General features: G+C 41.9%; 1 protein-coding gene across 1 annotated transcript; it reads right to left on the bottom strand.

Moving 5' to 3' along the window:
• Positions 1 to 325: 325 nt before the first annotated feature.
• Positions 326 to 15,525, bottom strand: LOC147575765 (KRAB domain-containing protein 4-like). The gene is made up of 3 exons (XM_086679580.1): positions 14,992 to 15,525; positions 1,929 to 2,055; positions 326 to 1,640 (listed from the first exon to the last, which is right to left on the bottom strand). The coding sequence occupies exons 1-3, from the start codon at positions 14,995 to 14,997 to the stop codon at positions 1,546 to 1,548; spliced, it is 228 nt and encodes a 75-aa protein (XP_086535706.1). The 5' UTR covers positions 14,998 to 15,525; the 3' UTR covers positions 326 to 1,545.
• Between the last annotated feature and the right edge of the window lie 10,225 nt (positions 15,526 to 25,750).

Genomic DNA, 25,750 nt, shown 5'->3' with positions numbered 1-25,750 from the left:
GCGCCCCCATTGGCCCTCGTCCAACGCCCCAAACTCACCTATGGATCCCTGCGCATGAGGCCCCAGAAAAGGTCAGAGACACGGCGGGTGCAGAACGCCCCCTCCCAGCGAGAACTGAGTTAAACGGAAGGAAAAAAAGAAACAGGACGGAAGTGCAGAGCGGCAGAAGGCGGTACTAGGCAAGCGCAGAACCGGACAGTGGGAGCGTTCCGCGCTGAAAGCCAGAGCTACCGCTCCTTTAGACTGCGTGAGCGGCGATGGACTTTAGCGGAGAGCGTGTAGTCTTTATCCAGCGTGAGAAGGTTGGGGCGCTTGACATAGTTACCCAAACTGTCATATCGTGTCAGGGAATCCCCAAAAGTTGCAGATTACAGCCGAGATCTATGTGCACCCAGTGTGCAATTTAGACACAGAGCTGTCAGGAAAAGGAAACTGCTTGTCGACTTCACTTTTTTAAATACTAGGAAACAGATTCCATCAAGCAATAAAAGAATTTTTAAAATAAAAAAATAGTATCTGACACCGTCAGCGATTCTCTCTGGAAATAAAAAGCCAGGGGACGAGGGTGGCATCAAGCAAGGTAGTTCATCAAAATCATGAAAGCAATGAACGAAAATCGTAGATAAATCAGAAAATCGACAGTCCAAAAGAAAATGTCTTTATTCGTCTACATAATCCTATTCTTTCTTCTAGGACACTAACATTACTTGAAGAAATGGAGATAGACCCTTTCACTGAAACTCAATATACTGTGACAAATTCCACTAACACTGTCAACCAACTTTTGTACATACTTTTTTCTCTTTGATTTTTGTGTACTTTAATAGGTACTTTATAAAAGCATTCGTAACTTCATCTGTAATACATGAAAATCGAAACTGACAACATTTCGAAAAGAAGAATTCCTAGGAAATATCAACACGTATAATATTGCTCCACTACAAGCAGTCTGGCATCTGCTTCATGGAAACATGGCCATGATTAAGAGTGTTTTTTTGAATGTAGTCTAATAAATATAGCATTTCAAGGCAATGAGAAATGAATGGAATATTCCAAACAACAAGTCATTCCCAACAGTTTGGAATAGCCTTAGGTACATAGTTCACACAGGGCATAATTCACAGGGATTCAAGATTTGAAATGTGTAAAATAAACCACTAGGAAAATAAAGGTGACAAGCTGTGACACCAAAAATAAAAACCATAAATTTAGTATCCGATGCATTTTAGTATTAGCAATAACAAATAGTTCAGCTCTATTTTAAGTTAAAAGCAAATAAACAAGGAAATATATTTTTAATATTTGAAAGAAAAGATATGTTAATTAATAAAGAGATCTTTAAGTCAATAGAAACGTGAATCCGGCTACATAACTAAACACTCATGATAAAAAAGAAAATGACAATGAATGACAAATGTATGTAAAAGTCTATTATGAGAATTTAAAAGAATGCAAACGTTAAAGTAAAAACATGTAACCTATCATTTATTGAGAGAAAATTTTTTCATTTTACTTCTATACACAAAAGTGCACTCTGATGTAGTTTCAGGAATTGTGACATGTGCGGAGATCTGTGTAACCACCACCACAGCCAAAATCCAAAACTATTTCACCAGAGCCCTCCTTAGGAATGGATAACCCTGTGAATAAGAATCATAGGACGTGGGACAAACTGGGTGAGTTTCAGGACTCCTCAAGGTGGATGACAGTATAACTCAAAGACTACACAATAAAAAAAATTTAATTTAATCCCTGTTATGGGACACAGGGAAACAAATTCCTTGTGACAACCAAAAGGGATAAACCATCCTTGGCCTCCAAATTCCAAAGCTAAATATTATTGTAGTCTACAAAAACTCTACAGGTTTCTGTAAATACAAAACAGGCACACATACTGGAGGCCTGCCTGAGAAACAAGCACGACCTACCCACAGCGACAAGGTGGCTGTAGTTCTCCAGCATCACGTCCCTGTACAGGGTCCTCTGAGCAGGGTCCAGGCGCTGCCACTCCTCCTCAGTGAAGCCCACAGTCACATCCCCGAATGACAATAATCCCTGCAAAAGCACATTGTGCTCAGTCTAAAGTAGTCAGAATCAGGAAATATGAAAAAAAAAAAAAAAAAAAAAAAAGATGTTCAAAGACAAATTCTTACATGTTTTGCTGTTGAAAACTGACCAGATGTTACTAACCTCTACTATATATATACCTTGTTTTGTGTTAGACTTTGCGAGTAAAAAAGAGATTAGAGTAGAAATACCACTGACGAATCAATTTATTCTTTAATGCAAAAGATCGGAGTGCACACATGTACTTGGAACTGCCCTGGTTCTGACAATTCCAAGTGGAATAAAATACTCTTTCTGATCTCAAAGAAGATATTCTCATAAGGAAACCCGCAAAGACATACCTGCCACAGGAATTAAAGAATCCACACCTAAGAAGACATTACGTTTATACATCAGGCTGATCCTTGGCACAAAGAGAGACTACCACCATCAAACAATAAATAAGTAAGAAGAAACAAAAACAGTAAGAAAATACAGCAAACATTGCAGACTGGGGAGAATCTGATTTCCAAGCTACCACATTATTAAATTCAAATGCCCAATGTTTAATCAAAAAATCACAAGGCATACAAGAAAACAGGAAAACATGTAACCATATAAAACTCCTAAAAAAAAAACAACAGAGGTGCTAATCAGCACCTTGACATAGGTCTTGGCAATGGTTTTAGGTTCGACTCCAAAAGCAAAAAAAACAACACAAGAAGAAATAAATAGGAGTACATCATAACTAAAATGTTTTGCACACCAAAGAAAATCATCAACAAAAATAGAAAGGAAACCTACTGAACACAGAAAATATTCCTGAGTCCTGTATCTCATAAGGGACTAATATTCAAAATGTATAAAGAACTCACATAACTCACTTGCAAAAAAAATATGAATACACATTGTTCAGGGAAGACATACAGGCCCATATAAAAGATGCTCAACATCATTCATCATTAGGGAGAGGCAAATCAAAACCACAATGATATTACCTCCTACCTGTTAGAATGGCTACCAAAAACACAAGGAGGAGCAAGTGTTAACAAGGATGCAGACAAAAGGGAACGCTTGGGCACTGGGTGTGGGAATGTAAACTGGTGCTATGGAAAACAGTATGGAGGCTCTCCAGACAATTAAAAGTAGAACTACCATATGATCCAGCCATTCCACTTCCCAATATTTACCCACCCCCCCAAAAAAAATAAAAACATTAACTCAAAAAGATAAGTACAACCCATGTTTACAGCAGCATTATTTACAATATCCAAGATATGGACACAACCTAACTGTCCACTGATGGATGTATGCATAAAGAAATTGTGGTATGAATATACAACGGAATATGATTCAGCCACAAAAAAGAATGAAACCTTGCCATTTGCAACAACATGGATGGACTTTATGGCACGATGCTAAGTGAAATAAGTCAGAAAGAGAAAGACAAGTAAGTACCATGTGATCTCTCTTACATGTGGAATCTTAAAAAAACAAAAACAAAAAACAAGCTCATACAGAGAACAACCTGGGGGGGGGGGGGGGTTGGGGAAAATGGGTGAATCCTTTTCTAGTTTAAAAAACTGTCTTCAAGAGAACAAGGAAACTACAATATCTTTTATGAACATGGATGTAAAAAGTCCTCAACAAAATATTTCCAAACAGAATTCACCAGCATAGTAAAAGGATTATTACACATCACAAAGCTATAGTAATCAAAACATATGGTACTGGCACGAAAATAGACTCAGAAGTAAACCAATACCTATATGGTCAATTAATCTATGACAGAGGAAGCAAGAATAAACTTTGTGAAATAGACACTCTCTTCAACAAATGGTGCTGGGAAAACTCAACAGCTACATGCAAAAGAATTAAACTGGACCACTTTCTTACACTATACACAAAAAAGAAACTCAAAAGGGATTAAAGACCTAAATGTCAGCCCTCAAATCATAAAACTCCTAGAAGAAAACTACACCCAGTAACTTCTTTGACACGGGCCATAGAAACATTTTTCTAGATATGTCTCCTCAGGCAAGGGAAATAACACCAAAAATTAACTGTTGCAACTACACCAAAATAAAAAGCTTTTGCACAAAGAAAACCATCAACAAAACAAAAAGGCAACCCAGAGAATGGGAGGAAATATCTGAAAATGATATATCTAATAAAGAGGTTAATAACCAAAACATATGAAGAGCTTATACACCTGATTAAAGCAGACATACAGGGGTACCTGGGTGGCTCAGTCAGCTAAGCATCCAACTTTGGCTCAGGTCACGATCTCACGGTTCGTGGGTTCGAGCCCCACATTGAGCTTTGTGCTGACAGCTCGGAGCCTGGAGCCTGCTTCAGGTTCTGTGTCTTCCTCTCTCCCTGCCCTTCCCCTGCTCCTGCTCTCTGGAACCCTCTCTCTCAGACACAGGAAAACATGTTCAACGTCACTCATCATCAGAGAAATGCAAATCAAAACCACAATGAGGTATCACCTCACACCTGTCAGAATGGCTAGTATCAAAAAGAAATAACAAATGTTGGCGAGGATGTGGAGAAAAATGTAAATTTTTGGTGGGAATGGAACCGGTGCAATCACTGTGGAAAACAGTACAGAGGTTTCTCAAAAAAGTAAAAATGGAAATACCATATGACCCAGTAGTTCCACTACCGTGCATTTAGCCAAAGTAAATAACACACTTAATTGGAAAAGACACATACGCCCCTATGTTTACTGCAGTATTATTTACAATACCCAAGATATGGAAGCAACCCAAGTGTTCACTGATACATGAAGGAATAGAGAAGATTTGGTATATATACACAATGCAATATTACATAGGCATTAAAAAGAATGAGATCTTGGCATTTGGGACAAAATGGATGGACCTAAAAGGTATTATGCTAAGTGAAATAAGTCAGACAGAAAAAGAAAAATACCACATGATTTCACTTCCATGTGGAATCTAAAAAACAAAACAAATGAACAAAGAAACAAAAAAGAGACCCATAAATACTGAGAACAACTGGTAGTTGCTAAGGGAAGGTGTTGGTAGAGGGGTGAAACAAAGAAAGAGGATTAAGAGTTACAGCCTTCCAGTTACTAAATAAATCATGGAGATGAAAAGTACAGAACAGCAAATAAAGTCAGTAATATTGTAATAACATATGGCAACAGCTGGTGACTACACTTATTGTGGTAAGCACTAATGTATACAATTGTTGAATCAGTATGCTGTACACCTTACACTAATAAAATTGTATGTTAATTATATTTCAATTAAAAAATAAAATAAAATAAAATAAAATAGGGGCACCTGGGTACCTCAGTCAGTTGAGCAACCCATTCTTGTATTTGGCTCAGGTCATGATCCCAGGGTCATGAGATCAAGCCCCATGTCACACTCCACACTGGGCATGGAGCCTAACAGTCTGTCTTTCCGTTTTCCTCTTCCCTGCTCACACCCACACTCACTGTATCTCTAAAAAATTAATAACATTTAATTTACTTTAATTTAAGTTTTCAAAAAGGATTATACACCATGACCAAGTAGATCCATTCCTGGAATGCAAGGATGGTTCAACATACAAAAATCGATTAATATAATATACCACGTCAATACAATGAAGGGATGAAAAAACCACATGACAATCTCAAGTGATGCAGAAAAAGCATGTGACAAAGTTCAACAATCTTTCATGGTAACAGCACTCAACAAAAGAAGGGAACTACTTCCACATAATAAAATCCATGTATGGAAAGAAAGAAAAGAAAGAAAAGAAAGAAAAGAAAGAAAAGAAAGAAAGAAAGAAAGAAAGAAAGAAAGAGAGAGAAAGAAGGGAGGGAGGGAGGGAGGGAGGGAGGGAGGGAGGGAGGGAAGGAAGGAAGGAAGGAAGGAAGGAAGGAAGGAAGGAAGGAAGGAAGAAAGGAAGGAAGGAAACACAGAAAAATTATTCTCAATAGTGAGAAGGTAGAAAGCTATTCCTCTCAGATCAGGAGCAAGGTCAGGATGCCTGCTTTCACCACTTGTCTTCAACACAGGACTGGATGTTCTAGTCAGAGCATTAGACAAGGAAAAGAAATAAAAAGCATCTAAATTAGAAAGGAAAAAGTAAAACCATCTGTGCAAATGAAATAATATTACATGTAGAAAAATCTAAAGACTCCACAAAAAAAGCGGCTGCATCAACTAAATGAATTCAGCAAAAGAAGCAAGATACATCAACACACAAAAATCAGTTGCATTTCTATATACGTACAATGAACGATCTGAAAAGGAAATTACAAAACCAATTCCATTTACCAAGGCATCAAACAAAATCTTAGGAATTACCGTGACCAAAGATGTAAAAGATCTGCACAATAAAAACCACAAAACAGTGCTGAAAGCATTAAAGAAGGCATTAATAAATGGAAACACATCCCATGTTCATGGATTAGAAACTTATTGTTAAAATGTCAATACTACTCAAAGTGATGTACAGATTCAATGAAATCCTTAGCAAAATCCCAATGATGTTTTTTGCAGAAATTAAAAAAACCCATCCTAAAATTCAAAGAAACCAGACTATCCACAACAATCCTGAAAAACAACAAAACTGGAAGACTTACACTTCCTGATTTCAAAACTTAGTACAAAGCCACAGCAATCAAAACAGGATGGTACCAGCATAAAAAGGGACAAATAAGACCAATGGAATAGAAAAAAAGAGTCCAGAAATAAACACTCACACATCTTGTCAAATGATTTTTGACAAGGCTGTCAAGACCACTCAATGGGAAAATGACAGTCTTTTCATCAAATGGCACTAGAAAAACTGCATAGCCACATGCAAAAGAATAAAGTTGGACCCTTAACCTAACACCATAGACAAAAATCAACTCACATCAAGTACCTAAATTTAAGTTCTAAAACAATAAAACTTAGAAGAAAACATAGTACAAAAGATACACAACACCGGATTTGGCAATGACTTCCTGGATATGACATCAAAGGCATGGGTAACAAAGAAGAAACGGACACACTTGTCATGAAAACTGTAATGTTCACATCAAAAGATACTATCCACAGAGTTAAAAGTTAATTGACAGAACAGGAGAAAATATTTATAATTCACATATCTGATAAGAGATTATTATCCAGAATATAAAGAGAACTCCTAAAATTCAGCAACAACAAAAAAAACCCCAAACAACCTAATGCAAAATTGGGCAATGGACTTGAACAGATATTTCCCCAATGAGGATATACAAATGGCCAATAAACACAAGAAAATATAGTAAACATCATGAATCATTAAGGAAATACAAGACAAAGGTACAGTAAGATCCCACCTCACACCCATTAAGATTGCTACTACCAAAAAAAGAAAAAGCAACTGTTGGCAAGGATGGAGAGGAAATGGAACTCCCATCCTCTGCTGCTGACAGTGTAAAGCGGTACAACCATTGTAAAAACAGGATGGAGCTTCCTCAAAATTAAAACTAGAATTACCTTACGGCCCAGCAATTTTCCTTCGAGGTATATACCCAAGAGTAGGTCTCAACCACACGTCTCAACCACTCGTGTTCACGGCAGCATCATTATTCACAATAGTGGAAACATGGAAGCAACTCAAGTGTCCATGGACAGGCGAATGGACAAGCATAATGTGCATATACGTACAATGGGATATTACTCAGCCTTAAAAATGGAAAAAACCCTGCAATACGCTACAACATGGATGAATCTTGAGGACGTAACGCTAAGCGAAATAAGCCAGTCACAAAAGGACAAAGACTACAGGATTTCACTAACACGAGGTACTCAGAGTAGTCAAAATTACAGAAACAGGAAGTATAACGGTGGTTTCCAGCGCTTGGAGGTAGGGGAGACTGGGGAGTTACTGTTTAATAGGTATAGAATTTCAGTTTTTACAAGATGAAAAGAGTACGGGGATGAACGGTAGCGACATTTGCCCAACAATGTGAATGTATCTAATACCACTGAAGCGGCTCCCGTCACCTCCAGCAGGCGTTACGCGGTTACCATGGGGACGGGACACTGACCACCGGTGGCTGGGAGGACTAAGACGGACCCGAGTGGAGAAGAACGAGGCCCCCGCCCCGCCCCCCCCCCCCCCCCCCAGGAGAGAAGCGACCACCCACGAGCGCCCCCGGGCCAGTTTCCGCCGGTCTTACTGAGGCCTCGGGCGACCCTTCACCTCGGAGACGAAAACACGAACCTTCGCTGGGTGACAAGCGCGGGGACGCGCTGGTTCGCATTCGATGTATACAGACGCAGCAGGACTCACCCCGCGCTCAGGCAGCGAGCCGTTTCCTCCTTCACCGGCCCCTCCCGCGCGGGGCCTCCGTCCCACGGGTCACCCACATTCAACCACAGCCACCCGGGGGGCTCGACCATCGCGTCCTCTCCGCCTGCGCCTTGGCACTCGGCAACTGAAGCATCCGGGACCGTCTTCTCCCGAGGCCGCCGACGCGAACTACCGAGACGGGCACAGTGCACATGCGCAGAAGGCCCAGAGCGGCTCATGTGGCCGACCCGCTAGTGCAGGCCTTTTCCCAAATTCCTGGCGCAACCTTGTTGGGAATCAGGCATCAGGCTTAGGAGACGTTGGGTACGACTGCCTGATTTAGCAAATAAGGTACAAGCATGAGACACTGATACTACAGTCTGACTCATTGTTTATCCGAAATGAGTATCTAAATACACACCTCTTTCATTAATTTTTTCCTTAATGAATTGGCTCTCCTATCGGTTCCATCTTTTATAGAATGCACCTGCAGAATTTCTTCCAGGGACAGTCTGTGTTCCATTTATGTTATAACATAACTTCGACAGTAGTCATCCCTGTCTTATTTCGTTCTTCGTCCTTTGAGACGTTCATTGATGAGAAAGCATACTCGATTTAGCATTATGAGTGGTCAGGATTCACCAGACTCAGCCCATCCTTAAATTATTAGGTAAATATAATTGAAAACAAAATCTTGGGGCGCTTGGGTTTCTCAGTCGGTGAAGCATGGGACTTTGCCTCAGGTCATGATGTCACAGTTCATGAGTTGGAGGCCCAAGGCCCGGCTCTGTGCTGACACCTCAGAGCCTGGAGCCTGCTTGGGATTCTGTGTCTCCCTCTCTCTCTGCTTCTCCCCCACTTACGCTCTGTCTCTCAAAAATAAATAAATGTTGAAAAAATTTTTAAAAATCCTCTCTGAACCTAGAAAACTTAACCACTCAGGCAGAAGACAAAGAAAACAATCTTATCATTGAATGGCGGGATATATCTCAAAGACAATCCAAGGACAGAAAGAAATCTCACCCTTTTTTATAGCCAAGTAGATACATCCCATCACATAAATGTTGCAAAAATAAACAATAACTAATTCTCAAGTAGGAGGACTTCACAGCATCCTTTATCACACATTGTTTGCCCTAAATTTGCCTGGTAATTGGGATGACCACCTGTGTTAGTTTATTGGTTTTACAAGTTAAAAAAACAAGCTTCTCCTATCTTTATGACAGGAGGTAGTTTTGCAACTTGGATCAAGACCCCAACCACCAAAGTTTAGGCTTCTACCCTCTCACAGACTCTGGGAGACAGAAGTGCCAGCTCCCTATTACATTTCAAACAGATGGTTCTGAGGTCCTTGGGAAAGACATTCTAGGCTGTAAAACTGCCAAGAGACATTTAAGAAGACTTATGGTTCATTCTCAAAAGCGCAGACAAAGAATTTACAACTTTACAAAGAAAATAATCTACAAGGAGGGATGTCTCTTCATTTTTAGCAGAATATTAAGCCTCTTATTTTTCATTTGTATATGCCCTTACACCACTCTTACCACTTACGGTTAATGTCGAACCGAAGGTCCTAGAAAGGGAAATTAGGCAATAAAATGGAATAAAAGTCATCCAGATTGGAAATAAAGTGGTAAAATGACATGAGCTTCTATGTAGAATATACTTAGGAACATGACAACAAACATCAGAACTAATCAATGATTGCAACACGTTTGCAGGATACAAGATCAATACATTAACAGCAAATGAATTTGTACACAATAGCACTGAACAATCCACAAACAAAAAAACAAAAAGTTCTTAGAAATGAATTTAACAGGGGCGCCTGAGCTGCTCAGTTGAAAGCATCCAACTTTGGCTCAGGTCATCATCTCACAGGTTTGTGAGTTCAAGCCCCACATGGGGATCTCTGCTGTCAGTGCAGAGTCCACTCTAGATCCTCTGTCTGCCCCCCCTCTCCCTCCCTTGCTCTCACTTCTCTCTCTCTCAAAAATAAATAAGCATTAAAAAAAAAAAGAAATGAACAAAAAGGAGCATAAGACTTCTACAATTAAAGTTGCACGGTTTGTACGAGATTTGTATAATAAAAATTTCAGTGAAAGATTTTGGAGATCTAAATAAACGGGAAATCAGGAGAGAGGTCAACAAGATGTTAAAAATGAAGTTCCAGTCCTTGTTCCTTCACAGAAACACCAATTTAACAACCACCCGTAGATAAAAATACCTTCAGATGATCTCCAGAATCTAGATGAGAGGTTAAAGCACATTGGTGGAGCACACAAACAACAAAAAAGACATAATTGAAAAGAGTGAGAACAACAGTCTCACTATACCCTCATCACTCCTCCCCAAAACCCACACAGTGCAGCACTCAAAGAGATCCCCTCAGTCCATAAGTTCTCCTGTAGGAAAAAAGAGAGCAAAGTGGGGATCCAAGTTCGGTGTAGAGCCAGCACTGGGTCCATTCACCCCCAGACCCAGCCAACCAGTCCACCCAGAATATCTGGTCATGCTGACTTGTATAGGGCTTTTATTGACGATGCCAAGTCTGTAATGACTAGAAAAAGTAACCACTTCTTCAAATGTACAGACACCAACACAAGCCTATAAGGACCACAAAAAATTAGGGAAACATGCCACCACCAAAGGAACAAAATAAAGCTCCAGTAACAAACTCTCAATCAATAAAAATAATTCAAAATAATCATCTTCAAGAAGCTCAGTACAAGAGAACACAGAGAGATAGCCAAATGAGATCATGGAAAACAACAAATGAACAAAATGAGAACTTCAAGAAAGTGATAGAAACCACAACAAAGCACCAAACTGAAATTCTGGAGCCAAAGAATACAAAGATTGTAGTCAAAAACTTCAGTAGAAATCTTCAAAAATAGACACAATCAAGCAGAAGAAAAAAAATCAGTGAACTCAAAGACAGGTCATTTAAAAATATCCAGAGGAGCATAAAGGAAAAAAAAATTTTTTTTACGAGTGAAGAAAGCCTATAGGACCTATGGAATACTATCAACTAAATCAACATACACATAATGGGAGTCCCAAAAGACAAGAGAAAGAAAGAAGCAAATGTATTTGTGTGTCCAAGAATGAGAAATAAATGTGACAAAAATTCATGGAAGGGGCAGCATTTTGTCCTTACTGGAACAGACGCTCTGGACATAGACTTGCCTTCCTTGCACACAATGCTTCTGCCAAAACCACCATCTGTGGGCTAACAGAATATCCCACTGTCATGGGATTCCACACTGTGTTGCTTCTGATCAAGGAACCCACTTCACAGAAGAAGTAGAGAGGCAATGGACCCAGGGCTCATGAAATTCACTCATCTTATCACCTGTTCTACCATCCCGAAGAAGCCAGCTTGATTGAATGTCAGAATAACTTTCTGAAAATGCACAGTGCCACTGGGTGGCAATACGGTACAGAGCTGGGGCAAGTTCTCCAGAAGGCTGTACATGCTCTGAATCGGTGTCCAGTATATGGTGATATTTCTCCCATTGCCAGGATTCACAGGTCCATGAATCACAGGGAGGAAATGGGATTGGCAGCATTATTGCCCCTAGTGTCCAGTAGCAAAATTTTTGTTTCCTGTCCACAAGACCTCTGGTTCTGCTGGCCTAGAAATATTAGTTCCAAATGGAGGAATGCTTCCACCAGGAGACGCAACAATGATTCCACTGAACTGGAAGTTAGGATTGTCACTTGGCGAATTTGGGCTCCCCGTGCCTTCAAATCAACAGGCAGAGAAGGCAGATACTGTGCTGAGGCGATTGATCCTACTAAGAAGAAACTGGACTACTACCACACATTGGGGATCAGGAAAAGTGTGTCTAGAATACAGGAGATCCCTTGAGGCATCTCATAGTACTAGCATGACCTGTGATTAAAATCAATGGAAAACTACAACAACCCAATTCAGGAAAGACTACTAGTGGCCCAGACCCTTCAGGAAGGAAGGTCTGGATCACCCCACCAGGTAAAGAACCATGACCAGCTGAGGTTCTTGCTGAGGGTAAAAGAAATAAACATAGTCATGAAAGATCATAATACATACCACCTGTGACTGCATGAGCAGTTACAGAAATAAGGACTGTAATTGTCAGGAGTATTTCTTTATTTCATTAATATGTGTGTGCCCATACCTTAAGTATACGTACTTAATGTACATATAGATATATATTAAATATTTACTTAACACTTAGTATAACATATATTTAAAATATACTGGGTATATATATTAAGCAGGTATCTTTGTTTACTTCCTTCTCTTATCCCTGTATCTATAATATATGGTGTACTGATTTTATATCATAGTATTTAAGTACTGTTAACTTAAATCATACTATTTAAGTTATGGGTTATCAAGGAAAAAAGTAAATAAACATCACTGAAGGACTTTGCATCCTCTTTCAGGGATAGGTTTAATGGTTTTTAATTGTACCCTGGAGATAGTTGTATAATGTTAGATGGAGGAAATATGACTTTGTTATTGTCTTTATTTGGAGATTAAACATGGGATATGGTATTAGAAACCAAGATCTGGGCACTATGTGTGCATGTTCCTTCCAGGACTCTGGTGCACTTATATTGTGTCAGCTGACACAAAAAGGATATATTTTGTGTATACTAGCATGTGTATATAAACATACAGGGAAGGGGCACCAGGGTGGCTCAGTCAGTTAAGCATCCAACTTTGGCTCAGGACATGCATGACTTCATGATTTGTTGAGTTCGAACCCCATATCATTCTCTGTGCTGAAAGCTCAGACTCATTTTTGACAGCACAATAAATAAACACTTTCAAAAAATCAAAAGAAAACATACAGGGAGAGGGGCAGAGGGAGACAAAGAATCTCAAGCAAGCTCCATGGTCAGCATGGAGCCCAATGCAGGGCTCAATCCCTCGACCCTGAAATCATGACCCGAGCCAAAAGCAATAGTAAAACACTCAACCAAGCCATCCAGGTGCCCCTCATAAAGATCTTCTTATCCTCTCCAGGACTTTCTTACATTATCTCCCCTTGCTTCTAGATCTGTAACTGGACATAAGTCCCAGTAGATGTCAAAGAGTACAAACTGCAACCCATAAAGAAGTGTGATACACACTAAAATAAATGTATAATTTTATATTAACAGAAACCTGGGGAATATGTTTGGGATCAGAATGGAAAGAATATAAGGTCCGATCGGGCTGAATTTATTGACACGGGCCCACTAAATTGATATTCTGGACTGAATATTTAGCTTGAGGGGCTAGTAATGTCTCTTGTTTGATTTGGTTGACCTACTGCACTAAAGCAGTTGAAATGCCAAAACTTCCTTGATATACTGTAGAGAAAACTATGCAAAGGCTCAGGAAGATTAGAATGTTAAAGTGGATTTCTGTAAGGCTTGCTTACCGACCTCAGAAGGTCCAGAGGACATGTCTTTTATCAGGCAAGCCCCAGAATCCTTCAAGAGCCTTGTGGTTGCTCTTCTCTATGAATCAGAAATTACAGGCAGAATTGCTACCTTCAAATGGGGATGTGTAAGTCCAATGAGGATGCTGAGGTGCCAGGGTGGCAGGGGTGACACATGGCACTTAATCATCAAAAACATGGACATGGTTACTGTTAGGGACAGTGGAGCCAAAGCAGTAAGCAAAATAGTTTGGCTTGCAGATATTTGGTGTTTACTAGTTGATCATGGTGTAAGCAGAAATAAAATAGATGGGAAGTCCACTATAGTCTTCATCTAAGTGGAAAACCTGCAGGCGTAATGAGCAGAAGTCTGACTTGAATCACCAAAGGAGTCATACCCTCTCAATCAACGTCCAGCCTTGAGCCAGTTTACAGACTCAGAGCATCCCTTCAGAAGAGGAGTCTCCAGGTCTTCTTGAGGAAAAACCCAGTAATGCCAAAAATGTATACTGTTAATCTATCTCCCAGCATTCCTCAGAGGAACAGCCAGCCATTTACCAATCTGAGTAGGCATTTGGGTGGGTGGGTAGGGGGAATCAGACTTTTCAAGATTCCCAAACACTGGCTTTCAGCTGATGTTAATGCCTAGTGACCCAAAAAGTCGCTTGTAGTGCACTACCCAGAGAAGGAGCTAATGGGGGTCAAGTGATTGAGGGATTTTAGCTCAGGTCTATCTCACAGTGGGCCCACTGGGCCCAAATCCAAAGGGTGGTTCTTTCTTCAACTGTGGAACACATAAATGGAATAGAGACACCAGAAATTTTCAGAATTCCCACACTGGTTCCTTGACCCTTCAAGTGAGAGCTATTATGGCATAAAGACCATATGGAAGTCAGTAAAACTATCTCTATCTACAAAGATACTAAATCAAAAGCAATACTGCATTTTTGGAGGGTTTGCAGATATTAGTGTCAGCCTCAAGGCCTGGAAAGATAGAGCAGTGGTGATTCTGCCTCCATTCAATTACTTATTTGGCCTGCGCAGAAGGTATATTAATCTTACATAATGACAGTGGATGATCACAAATTTAATCAGGTAGTAACTCTGTTTGTAGCTGAGCTTTTAGATGGAGTTTTGTTGCCGGAACAAAGCAACACTTCTCTTGTCACCTGGTGTGAAGCTATTTAGCAGCAAATGCTTTTTATCCCCCTCTACTATACTTATTAGTAAATACCATCATAGCAGTTTGCTTTCTGTTGGCAAGGCCAGGAATACACCTTCACTGTCCAACCTCAGGGGTCTGTCAACTCTTCAGCCCAATATCATAGTCCAGGCTACAGGCTGCTAGGTTGTCTTTTTCTTCCACCTGTCTTGTTGATTCATCACTTTGATGATACAATGCTGGTTGAACCTAATGTACAGGAAAGAGAAAATATTCAAGACCTATTGGCAAGTCACAGTGAGCCTGAGGGTGAACTATAATCCCACAAAAATGCAGGGGGCTGCCACCATGGTAAGATTTCTAAGGGTCCAGTGTTGGAGGGCATGCCAAGATAATCTTTCCAGGGTAAAGAAGGAGTTACTCCTTCTACCACAAGGGAAGATGTACAAGCGCTATTGGGCCACCTTGGACTACAGCATGTGCCACGTCTGGGCCTGCTACTCCAAGCCATCTACTAAGTGAACAGAAAAGGTACCAATTTTGAAGAGAGTCTAGAAGAAGTGACTGTTCTGCAATAGATCCAAGCTGCCAAGCAAACTGCCATGCCATTTGGATTGTGTTATCCAGAAGGCCTAATGTTGCTTGAAGTCTCAGTGGATGAGGATCCCGTTAAGAACCTTTGGCAGGCACCTATCCAAGAATCACAGCATATACCCTTAGGATTCTTTAAGCAAAGCCATGCTATTCGCTGTCAACATCTATTCCCCTTTTGACATGTCTGCTAATGGGTCATAGTGGAGACTGAACACCTAACCATGGGCTACCAAGTTACCATGCAACCTGAACCGCCCATCAAGAACTAGGTGTTGTTTCATCCATCAAGCCATACACTTGGGCGTTCACAGTAGCACTTCATCATGAAATGAAATGGGATATGCACGATTCATCTCCAGCAGGTCCTGAAAACACAAGTATGCCCATGACCCCTACTGCTGTTATATACTTCCCTCAATTCACAGCTAGTCTCATAAGGAGTTCCCTATGACCAGATGACTGAGAAAGAAAGAATTCAGGCTTGAGCTAGATAATTCTGCATGGTATGCATAACTACAACCTCATTCTGAAATGGTCCTGAAAGTCAGTGGTGAAAGGATATCATCCAAGTGGGCAAAAATTTGAGCAGGGCAGGTTATTTATTTTGTAGGGAAGGAGAGTTGGCCATAATTATAGGTCTACACTGATTCATACACATGGGCTAATGGTTTGACTGGATGATCAAGGATTTGGAAGGAGTACATTGGAAAATCTGTGACAAGTTGTTCTGGAGAAGAAGTGTGTGCACAGACTTTTCCAATCTGGCACAGTGTGTAAAGACATTTGTTTAACCATGTGAATGTTCACCAAAGTGTAATCTTGTCAGAGTAGGATTTAATAATTAGGTGCAGGGAAGCACATATTCTGTGGACAAGACTCTCCTTCTGTTAGTCAGCCCCTTTCCCCAGCCATTTCTGTCACTGCCAAGTGGGTTCATGAATCAAAGATAGATTCCTGGTAGCAGTGAAGAGATCATGCATGGGGTCAGCAACATGGACTTCTACTCACCAAGGCCAATCTGACAAAAGTTACTATTAAGTTTCCAAACTGCTAACAGAAGAGACCACCAATTAACAACTAACTTGGCACCATTCCCTGCGTGGATCAGGGGCTACTTGATACCAGAGTGATTATATCACATCACTTCCATCACCAAAGGGACCATACTTTGTATATTTGGTGAAGATATTTACTTTGTACATGGATTTGCGTTCCCCGTCTGCAATGCATCTGTCAAAACTAACATCAGTGGATTTACAGAACGCTGAACCCATCACCATGGTATCTCATACACCTCTGTTTTATACCAGGAAACTCATTTCACATGCCCATGGAATCAGTGTTCTTACTCTGTTCCCCATCATTTTGAAGCATCCAGGGTGATACAACATGGAGTGGCCTTTTGAAGACTCAGTTGCAGCACAAGCTAGGTGTCAACACCTTTTTGGGCTTGTGTAATGTCTTCCAGGATGTGATATATGCTTTAAATAAGTGCCCAACATTTGGGCCTGTTTCTCCCGTAGCCACAATTTATGGAGCCGGCATCAAAGAGGTGGAAATGGGAGAAGAGCCCTATCATTTTCCTAGAGATCTACTAGCAAACTCCTTGCTTCCAATTCCCTCAGCTTTAGGTTCTGTTGGTCTAGAAGTCCTATTCCAAGATGAAGAATATACCATGAAACACTTCCACTGACCTAGAATCTGAGACTGCTAGCTAGCCACTTTGGTGCTCATAAGCCACTGAATCAACAGGAAGCTGGGTTACTGGAATGGCTGAGTGACTGGTTACTATTAGCGGGAAACTGGTTAGCTTCTACCCAGTGGGAGTAATGGGGAATATGCCTGGATTGCAAGAGATCCTCTAGGCTGCCCCATATTACTTTTGTGTCCTATTATTAAGAGAAGTGAAGGTTTGGGTCAACCCAAAGAACCAAGACAAGCTAGGGTGCTTGCAGAAGACAAAGGGACAACACAGTAGGTATGTACTAGAGGGTCATTATAAATGCCAGCTATAACCATGTGATCAATAGCAGAAACAAGGACTGTATGGTTATGAATACTTTTTATTTTTGTTATTTAATTTAAATTCAAGTTAGTTAACATACAGTTGACTTGGCATCAGTGATTTACCTTATATGTGACACCCAGTGTTCATCTTGCAAAGTGCCCTCCTTAATGCCTGTCACCCAATATTTTTACTACTTTTTAATGTTTATTTATTTTAAGGAACAGAGTGCATTTGTTGGGGAGGGGCAGAGAGAAAGGGAAAGAGAGAAAATCCCAAGCAGGCTCCAGGCTCAGTGTGAGCCTGATGCACAACTCCCATGACTGCGAGATCAAAACCTGAGGCGATATCAAGTCGGATGCTGACTTGACTGAGCCACCCAGGCGCCCCCTCCTTTATTTTTAAATGACCAATTATGTAAATATTAACCAAATATTTTTTCTTTTATTTCCCTTTCTCGCCCCTGTATCATTTAACATCGTATGTGTTAATAGTAATCAAGTTACAACTTAAGGATGCCAGTATTTAAGTTACAGGGTATCAGTGGATGACTATGAATCGGAAAAACACGCATCATCCAAAGAAAGAAAGCAACAAAAACAAGAAAGACTTCGTACCTTCTCCTGAGAAAAGCATAAGCATGTTTTTGGTTGTCTGCAAGATAGTTGATCACGTTAAGTGGAAGCATGATTTTGTTTTGGTTTTATTTGGAGATTAAGTTTAGGGGTTTTTATGGGCTCAATTTGACAAGGGTGAACTGAGGTTGCATGGTAATGTGCCAATGGCTGGGGAAAACTACACTTTCCAAAGTTCCATTTCTTGAACATTTCTACCTAAGGTTCACTACAACAGATTCTTTCACAAGAAGTGAAGCTTCCACCATGTTGAAGTTTGCACCCTATGTCAGGGATGTACTGACTTACTTATGGGTATGAGGCAGTGCCTGGGCTGCCTCCAGGGGCTCCTCCCTGGGGCTGACTCCAGGGCCAGGAAGGTAGGTTTTGCTTTAAGGACCCTGGCTTCTGCACAAGTCCTTTACTGAGAAGGTCAAAGGAAACAGAAACAAACATGGCTTTCAGTCCACCCTTGTAGGTTCCAGCTGTTACTTGTGAGTTCTAGTTTGTTCTTGCTTTCCCACCTCACATCTATCTTTCCTTCTCAACTGCTCCCCACTCCCACCCCGTTACTTTCAAGCTCCAGCATCAGACACAAAAACAAGAGCGTTCCAGGGACTATTTAACAAGGTCCCACAATGCATAAGGTCAAATCCCTGTAACAAATCTGTATCTACATGTCTCCTAATGGTTCTGTTTCTCTGACTGAACTCTGACATTTACATTCTGAACACGCAGTTTAAAAACCTGTGATTTCAAGAATATAATCAAGATTAGTACTTCTGGCTCATGTATTTATAGTCATCACATATTTCCAGTTTCGAACAGTCCTTCGCATGCCTTGTGTATACGATCAACACCTAATGAACTATGTGCCCAACTTACAAGGAAAGAGTCATATACCCTACGGATCCAAGCAAGCTGAGGATTCCTAGGCTACACCACTACCACCATCACTAACAATCATGTTTCAAAGAGCTGTCTCAAGATAGGGCCTGACCTACATGAACAAGCAGTATTAGGGCTTTTGGGGTATAGCCCTGTATCGCGGTCATTCACACACCTCTGGAAATCTACATAAAATATGACTCAGGTGACAAAAAAAGATACACACAGATTAAAGATGATCATCTGATTTCAAGTGATCTGGGTGACACAGATACTATTGTTGTGAAATATTAACCATCCCATAGTGGCCTAAAACACCCACCATTTTCTTATACCGGAGAATGCAGCAAGGTTATACTAGACAAAACTTTTCCCTGCTCCTTGATGTCTGAGGAAAAGCTGGTTTCACTCAGAGGTGGGCTACAGCATCTGAAGACTTGCTTGCTACCATGCACAATATATTATCTGGGAGGACAAAGACTGGATATAACAGAACTCCTATGCAAAACCTCCCTGTGTGGCTTGGCTTCTTCTGACACGAAGGTCTCCTGCAGGTGTACTACTCACATGGAGGCTTAGGGCTCCCATTACAAGTATTAATAGCGAACAAGGCAGTGAGTTCTGTGGCCTTCAGGAATAATGCTGGAATCTCTTCCACCAAATATGGGTGCAATTAAGGTATCGCCTGCAAAGACTATGTGCAATGGCAAAGAGTTGTTGGGATATCCCACTGGCAGCCTGCTGAAGGTATACCGGGACCCTTTGGAGGCAAAGGCAAACTGTGGCTGAGGCTGCTGAAAACAGCCCTGGGGAGAATGTACTGCCAAAACCCATAGTAACAAAATATGTACTGGTTGCTGCTTAGACGAAGGCAGTTATTTCAGGAACAGTGGTGTTGAGTCCTGGACAACTGGCCACAGCATTGAGGATGCGGTGACCCACTGTGACATGCCAACACTATTTCCAGGTTTAAGAACGCAGTAAACTGGAGTACTAAATGGAGAAGCAGCAGTGACACTCACTTCGTCTCTGAACAGGTGGTTGCCATGCTTTCAACCGGGACATACAGTACACGGGGGTCCCCTTCTGACAACCCAAATTCTACGTGCCAAAAGTTCATATTCACTCGACTGGAACCGACCATGGGAATGTGCTATAATTAAGTCAATGGGTGCTGTGACCACGGAGAACTCAGGCAATAGTTCTGTGGATTAAGAGAAAACATACCTACTCATCCGAATGTCTCAGATTGTTCATACTGGCCAAAAAAAATAACACAGCCCGGGTGGCTTACAAACAACACAAATTTATTTCTCACACTTCTGGAGGCCCTCAAGTCCAAGACAGATGAAAGGGCCAGCAGTATCAGCACGTGGGGAGGGCCTGCCTCCTGGTTCACAGATAGCTGTCCTTTTGCTCTGTCGTCACTTGTGCAAAAGCCAAAGGCGTTCGCTCAACACTTGTGAGGGCTTCACTCCCATTCAGGAGAGCTCTACCCCCATAACCTCATCACATCCCAAAGGCCCCACCTCCAGAGACCATCACCCTGAGGACTGGAGTTCAACATATAAGTTCTGAGGAAACACAAATATACAGTCACCCGCACTCCATTTTGTAGTCAGTAACTCCTCTAAGATTTTAGGGAATGACATGATCAAATTTAGCCGAAGGCCCAAATACAGCTGTAATTCAAGCCTTGTGTCAAGGTCATGACAATTTGTCAACGGTGCGTTTCAGCAGATATTTAAGTCATTTCACAAACGATCTAGCGAAGGTACAAAAGCCAGTTAGTGCCCTTTGATCTTCTGTTGCATAAGTTATCTTCGTATAGTCTGGACTCCCAGCTGGGGCAATCTGTGCACCTTCATTTCTGTCATTTCGTTGTTTCCTTTTCCTGTACCTAAGTTCCTCCCACCCCTCATTCTTTCTTGCCAATTCTTTCCTTTTTGTTGTCACTCAATATACGTCAGGGGCTTTTCTATTTACTCTGATCGCACGTACAAGCTGCCTTCTCCAGAGAGCCTCCAGGGAGGATCTACGGGCTCAAGAGCCCACTCTATGGCAAAGGTTACATTGCTTCACACGGATTAAGGATCCTGGGCTTACGCTGCATTCCAATGATCCCCTTTGCTGTGGCACAGGGTGAGTGCTTTCCCCTCTGAGCAGGAGGATGAGAATTTTTCTCAACAGAGGCAGCAGAGCACAGCTGCAAGGAGCAAGCGTGGCCCATAACCCGGCGGTTGACCGAATGTCTTCTGTAGGGCTGCCTGTTTGCAACAGTGCAGGTTTCTTCTCTCTCATTTCTCTCTCTACAAATTCCCTCACAGTATTTTGGGTTTCTAGCCATGTGAAGTGACAGCTTTCAGTTTTTGTCTCCATCCTGACACCTGTGGCGGGGGCCTGGGTGGTTACAAGGGAAAGGACCACAGCCCGGCAGTCCGCCTCACAGACAGCTGCCGCTTCCTCCAAGGAATGCCAGCCAATCTCTCTGGGGTCACGGTTCACAAACAATAAGGTCATTCTGGCACGGCAAGGGTCAAGGCCATCAAGCCCCAGGACTCCAAGGTTAGTCCTTTGGTGTGCTGAAAAAAACCCCAGCGCCTCGCCAACCCCAGGTTCACTGGCTGAGGGTTCTGCATTAGCGCAGTTGAGGTCCTTCCTCTGGCAATTTGGAAGACGTCCCCTTTTGTTTCTCATCAGCCTCCGGGCCACAGGACACCACAGGTGTGCACCTCGGCACCCTCGGGCGTGAGGCGTGTGTGCAATGGCAGCAGGGGAAGGAGCAGCAAGAGACGGGGACGGCCGCTGCCCGCACGTCGACGACAGCTCATCACACACCGAGGGCCGTGCACGCTTCATGCTCCCGGGGCCAGGGCAGCCCAGCTTTCCAAACTCTCACCAAGGGCCATCTGCATGCCCTCCCCGCTGGGGCACAATGACAAAAACTGGTAAGCGTGGCTACCCTGAACAGCCGGGGACGGCCAACACACGGTACACAGTAACCGGAGAGTGCCAGCCAGACCCTCGACCCTGGGTAGCTGGGGCTCAAATGCTCACCAGTTAAAGTGCGGTGTCGTCACTGCCTCTACAGGCGGAGCGTCTCACGACACCAGCCAAACTGACTGAACCCGGAGCCCAGGCACCTGGGGTACGGCCAATTAACAATTCTTAGGGCCAAGAGCTTGTTGCCAGGGGAGGAAACAGTGACACCCAAAACAGGCAGCACCGTCCACAGCAAGAGGCTGTCTGCCAGCAACCGGTAGCTCGGTCCCAGGTGGCCTTTGTCCCATCTCAGACCTCGTTAGTCAACAACAATCACTTAATGACAACTGGATGAACTGGGTCTTACGTGGTGACCCGGGTCTTAGATGGACCATCCTCTTAGTGATGCCCACTGTGGTAACTGCCTCCTGCTCGGAGGGTTCACTCCATGTTGGTTTCAGACGTCAAGAGTCTAGGACACTAGGCCTTAACTTCAGACCACAGTTACTGTAATTAAAAATATTCTGAAGACTAGAGACACAGCTCAAATGTTCATCAGTGGCCATTATATTTGTAGTGCAGGAACACAGGACCAACGGAAACTTAGTACAGAAACAAGGTGTTATGAAGAGAGGTGAGAAATGTACGATACTCGCAGAAAAGACAAGGCGGCTTATAACAACAGGAGGCTACAGCTGAAAACAGGCTTTAGTGATGGTCAGCATATGATTTCTGAGAATGCATTCTGCCTCCCACCATGGGAAAAGTGGTACTGAATACTGTGTTTCTAACTGTGTAATTATAGAAGAAACACCCTCGGAGATTCCTCTATATTGCTATAGGCAGACAGGATGGTTCATTTCTTTCACACACTTTACATTTTAGAGTAGTCGTAGAGTCACAGACACATGGAGCAGCAAGTCGAGTTCCTATACACCCCTTCACTCCTACCCCTCTGCAGCCCCCCATCATTCATATCTTGCAGTAGTGTGGTCCGTTTGTTACAACTGACGAGTCAATGCTGATACAGGAGTACTACCTGAAGACCACAGTTTACATTAGGGCTTACCCTTTGTTACATTTTTGGGCACTGGCAAAGGATCCGCACCCATCTACCGTTACAATGTCCTACAGCATACTCCCAGCGTCCTCAACGTCCTCCATAATCCACCTATTCAGCCTTCCCTCCCCTGCCTCAATCCTCCGGCGACCACCCATCCTTTTACTGTCTCCCCACGTGCCTTTCCAGAACGCACTGTACCTGGTAACGTAAGGTGGAAAGCCTTTCCGATTGGCTTGTCTCATTCAACAATACGCACGTAAAGGCTCCTGCATGTCTCCTGTTACCGAACGGCTCATTTCTTTTTACCACCCACCCAACCACCGTATCCTAAAAGCTCGTTAACTCGCGTCAGCGCGTTTTATTGCCGACTCCTGGACATTTCCTACATGGGCAATCATGTTATGTGTGACTCTACACAGTTTTCTCTCCTCCTTCCCAATCCAAGTCTCTCTCCTTCTCTGGTCTTGCTCTGTCGGCGGGGACTTCCAGAAGGAGGATGAAAGAGCAGGGACAGGGACCTCTTTGCTCTCCTCTTCTCACTGGGAAAGCATCTAGTTTCTCACCATCAAAGTACAACGTTAGCTGTAGGGCTGTTGGAGATGTTCTCTACCAAGTTAATGTTCCCCACACTCCCAGACTGCTGAGATTTCTTACTGTGGATGTGGGTTAACGTTTTGTGAAAGGCTCTTCTGCACCTGTTGATAAGATCATATGATCATTTCTTCTTTTGCCTCTTGATGTGACAGGTGACTACCTGACTATCAAATGTTGAACCAGCACAGCACCCCTGGAATAAATCCCACATGGTCATGGCACGTAATTATATATTGTGGGATTCAACTTGGTGATGATTTATTGAGGATCTCAGTATCTATGTTCCGAGACATACAGGCATCTAGCTTCCCTTTTCATAATTTTTTTAAAGTAATCACACCCAACCTAGGGTTCGAACTCAGGACCCGAGATTAAGAGTCGCGTGTTCTACGGACTCAGCCAGCCAGGCACCCGTTACTTTCCTCTCCTATAATGTCTCTGCCTGCTTTTGCTACTATAATAAGCATCACAGAATGAGTTAGGAAGGATTTCTTCTACTCCTCCTTTTTGGAAGAGGTTGTAGAGAATTGGTATCATTTCTTCCTTCCTTAAGTGTTTGCTAGAAGTCACCAGTGAACACATCTGGGCCTGAACTTTCTGATTTGGAAGATTAAGGATGAACTCAGTTTCTTTAATAGATATTTGCCTATACAAATTTATACTTCTGTGAGTTTAGGCAGATTGTGTCTCTCAAGGAATAGATCTAGGTTATGAAATTTGTGGGCAGAGTTGTCCGTAACATTACTATCCTTCTAATGTCCATGTAATCAGTTGTTATGTCTCTTTTTCACTTCTCATATTGGCGACTTGTATCTACTCTTTTTCTTAGTTAACCTAGCTGAAGGTTTATCAGTTTTATTGACCTTTTCAAATAACTACCTTTTGGTTTATTGGTTCTCTTTTCAAACATCTCACTGATTTCTGCTCTAATTCTTAGTATTTGTTTTGCTCATTTTGGATTTAGTTAACTCTTCTTTTTCTAGTTTCCGAAGATGAAAGCTTAGACTACTTGTGCAATTTAAGATAATTAGTGTGTGTAACCTGATTTTTAAATCGGAGCTTGAAATGTATTATATCATCTTTACCCTCTATCGGTCCAAAAAAGCCTCACTCTGAGCTTCCTCTGGCTTTGCTCCAGTCTCAACCTACCCTCTCATATAATCAAAATCTCCAAGGGCCCAGATCTGTTTCTGGACACACTGGACCCCTGAATTTACAGCCTAGTTTACGACCCTAAGTGTCATATAGTCTGTCTGTGGCTTCTATTTTGAACTTTGCCTTGGAGGGCAGTTACTTCCAGGGGTTTGTACAACTGAGGCTGAGGGCTGGAGGATTCACATATGTATACTCAAGGAACCCCATGGCTTGAAAGGGGAAAATGAGATTACAGACTAGATATCCCTCTGCACAGAACACACTTACCATTTTGTTATTTCGATTTATATATTTTAAATGGTTACCTATTAGCTTTCTGGGCTTCCTTTCAAGACATTCCTCCAGGTTGCTACATACATGGGAGGTGTGCCTGATATTGAAACAACTGCTGAACTAGGAGTGTCTATATTCAATTCCCAATTATATCAACTTCCACTAGGAATATGAAACACACAGGTTACAGAAGGTAGCATTTGAAGATACAGGAGTCCTGTAAACTTAAGGGACACTTCACAGAATCATTTAACAGGGTTGCCGTAATTATTAAATTTATCTCTCCTTTTTATAAGCTTCATATTCACATGAACTGCCATGATTAAGGTCGCCGAAATGATATGGTTATTAACACATCAGAACTTCTTGTGGTGAAATGCTGATTGCTTTGTAATCCCAATGCAATTAGGACAGATTACAGATTCCCTTTTGATTTTGTAACCGGTGTTAACCGATACTTAAACTATAAGCAAGAACATTTCATAAAACTTCACATACACATAGTGCATATAAAAACTACTGACATGTGAATGTAAGTGAGTATTATGGTATCATCCATATTTCTGCTCTAGAATATACCACGGTCATGTAAGATATCTTTAGCTAAACCTCAGGGAAGGGCACGTGAGCATGTTACGTATTACTACTAATACATACTACTAA

The sequence above is a fragment of the Puma concolor genome, chromosome D2 (assembly GCF_028749965.1).
Source record: "Puma concolor isolate L17-30 chromosome D2, mPumCon1.1.hap2, whole genome shotgun sequence".
Lineage (NCBI taxonomy): Eukaryota > Metazoa > Chordata > Mammalia > Carnivora > Felidae > Puma > Puma concolor.
Note: the sequence above shows the minus strand (reverse complement) of the source record. Positions and strands in the feature narration are given on the sequence as shown.

What these genes read in the sequence shown, in the direction of transcription:
- LOC147575765 (XM_086679580.1), bottom strand. An exon ending in CAGCCACCTTGTCGCTGTGG is followed by an intron (nt 1,641 to 1,928) that starts GTAGGTCGTGCT and finishes TCTTATTCACAG; the next exon opens with GGTTATCCATTCCTAAGGAG.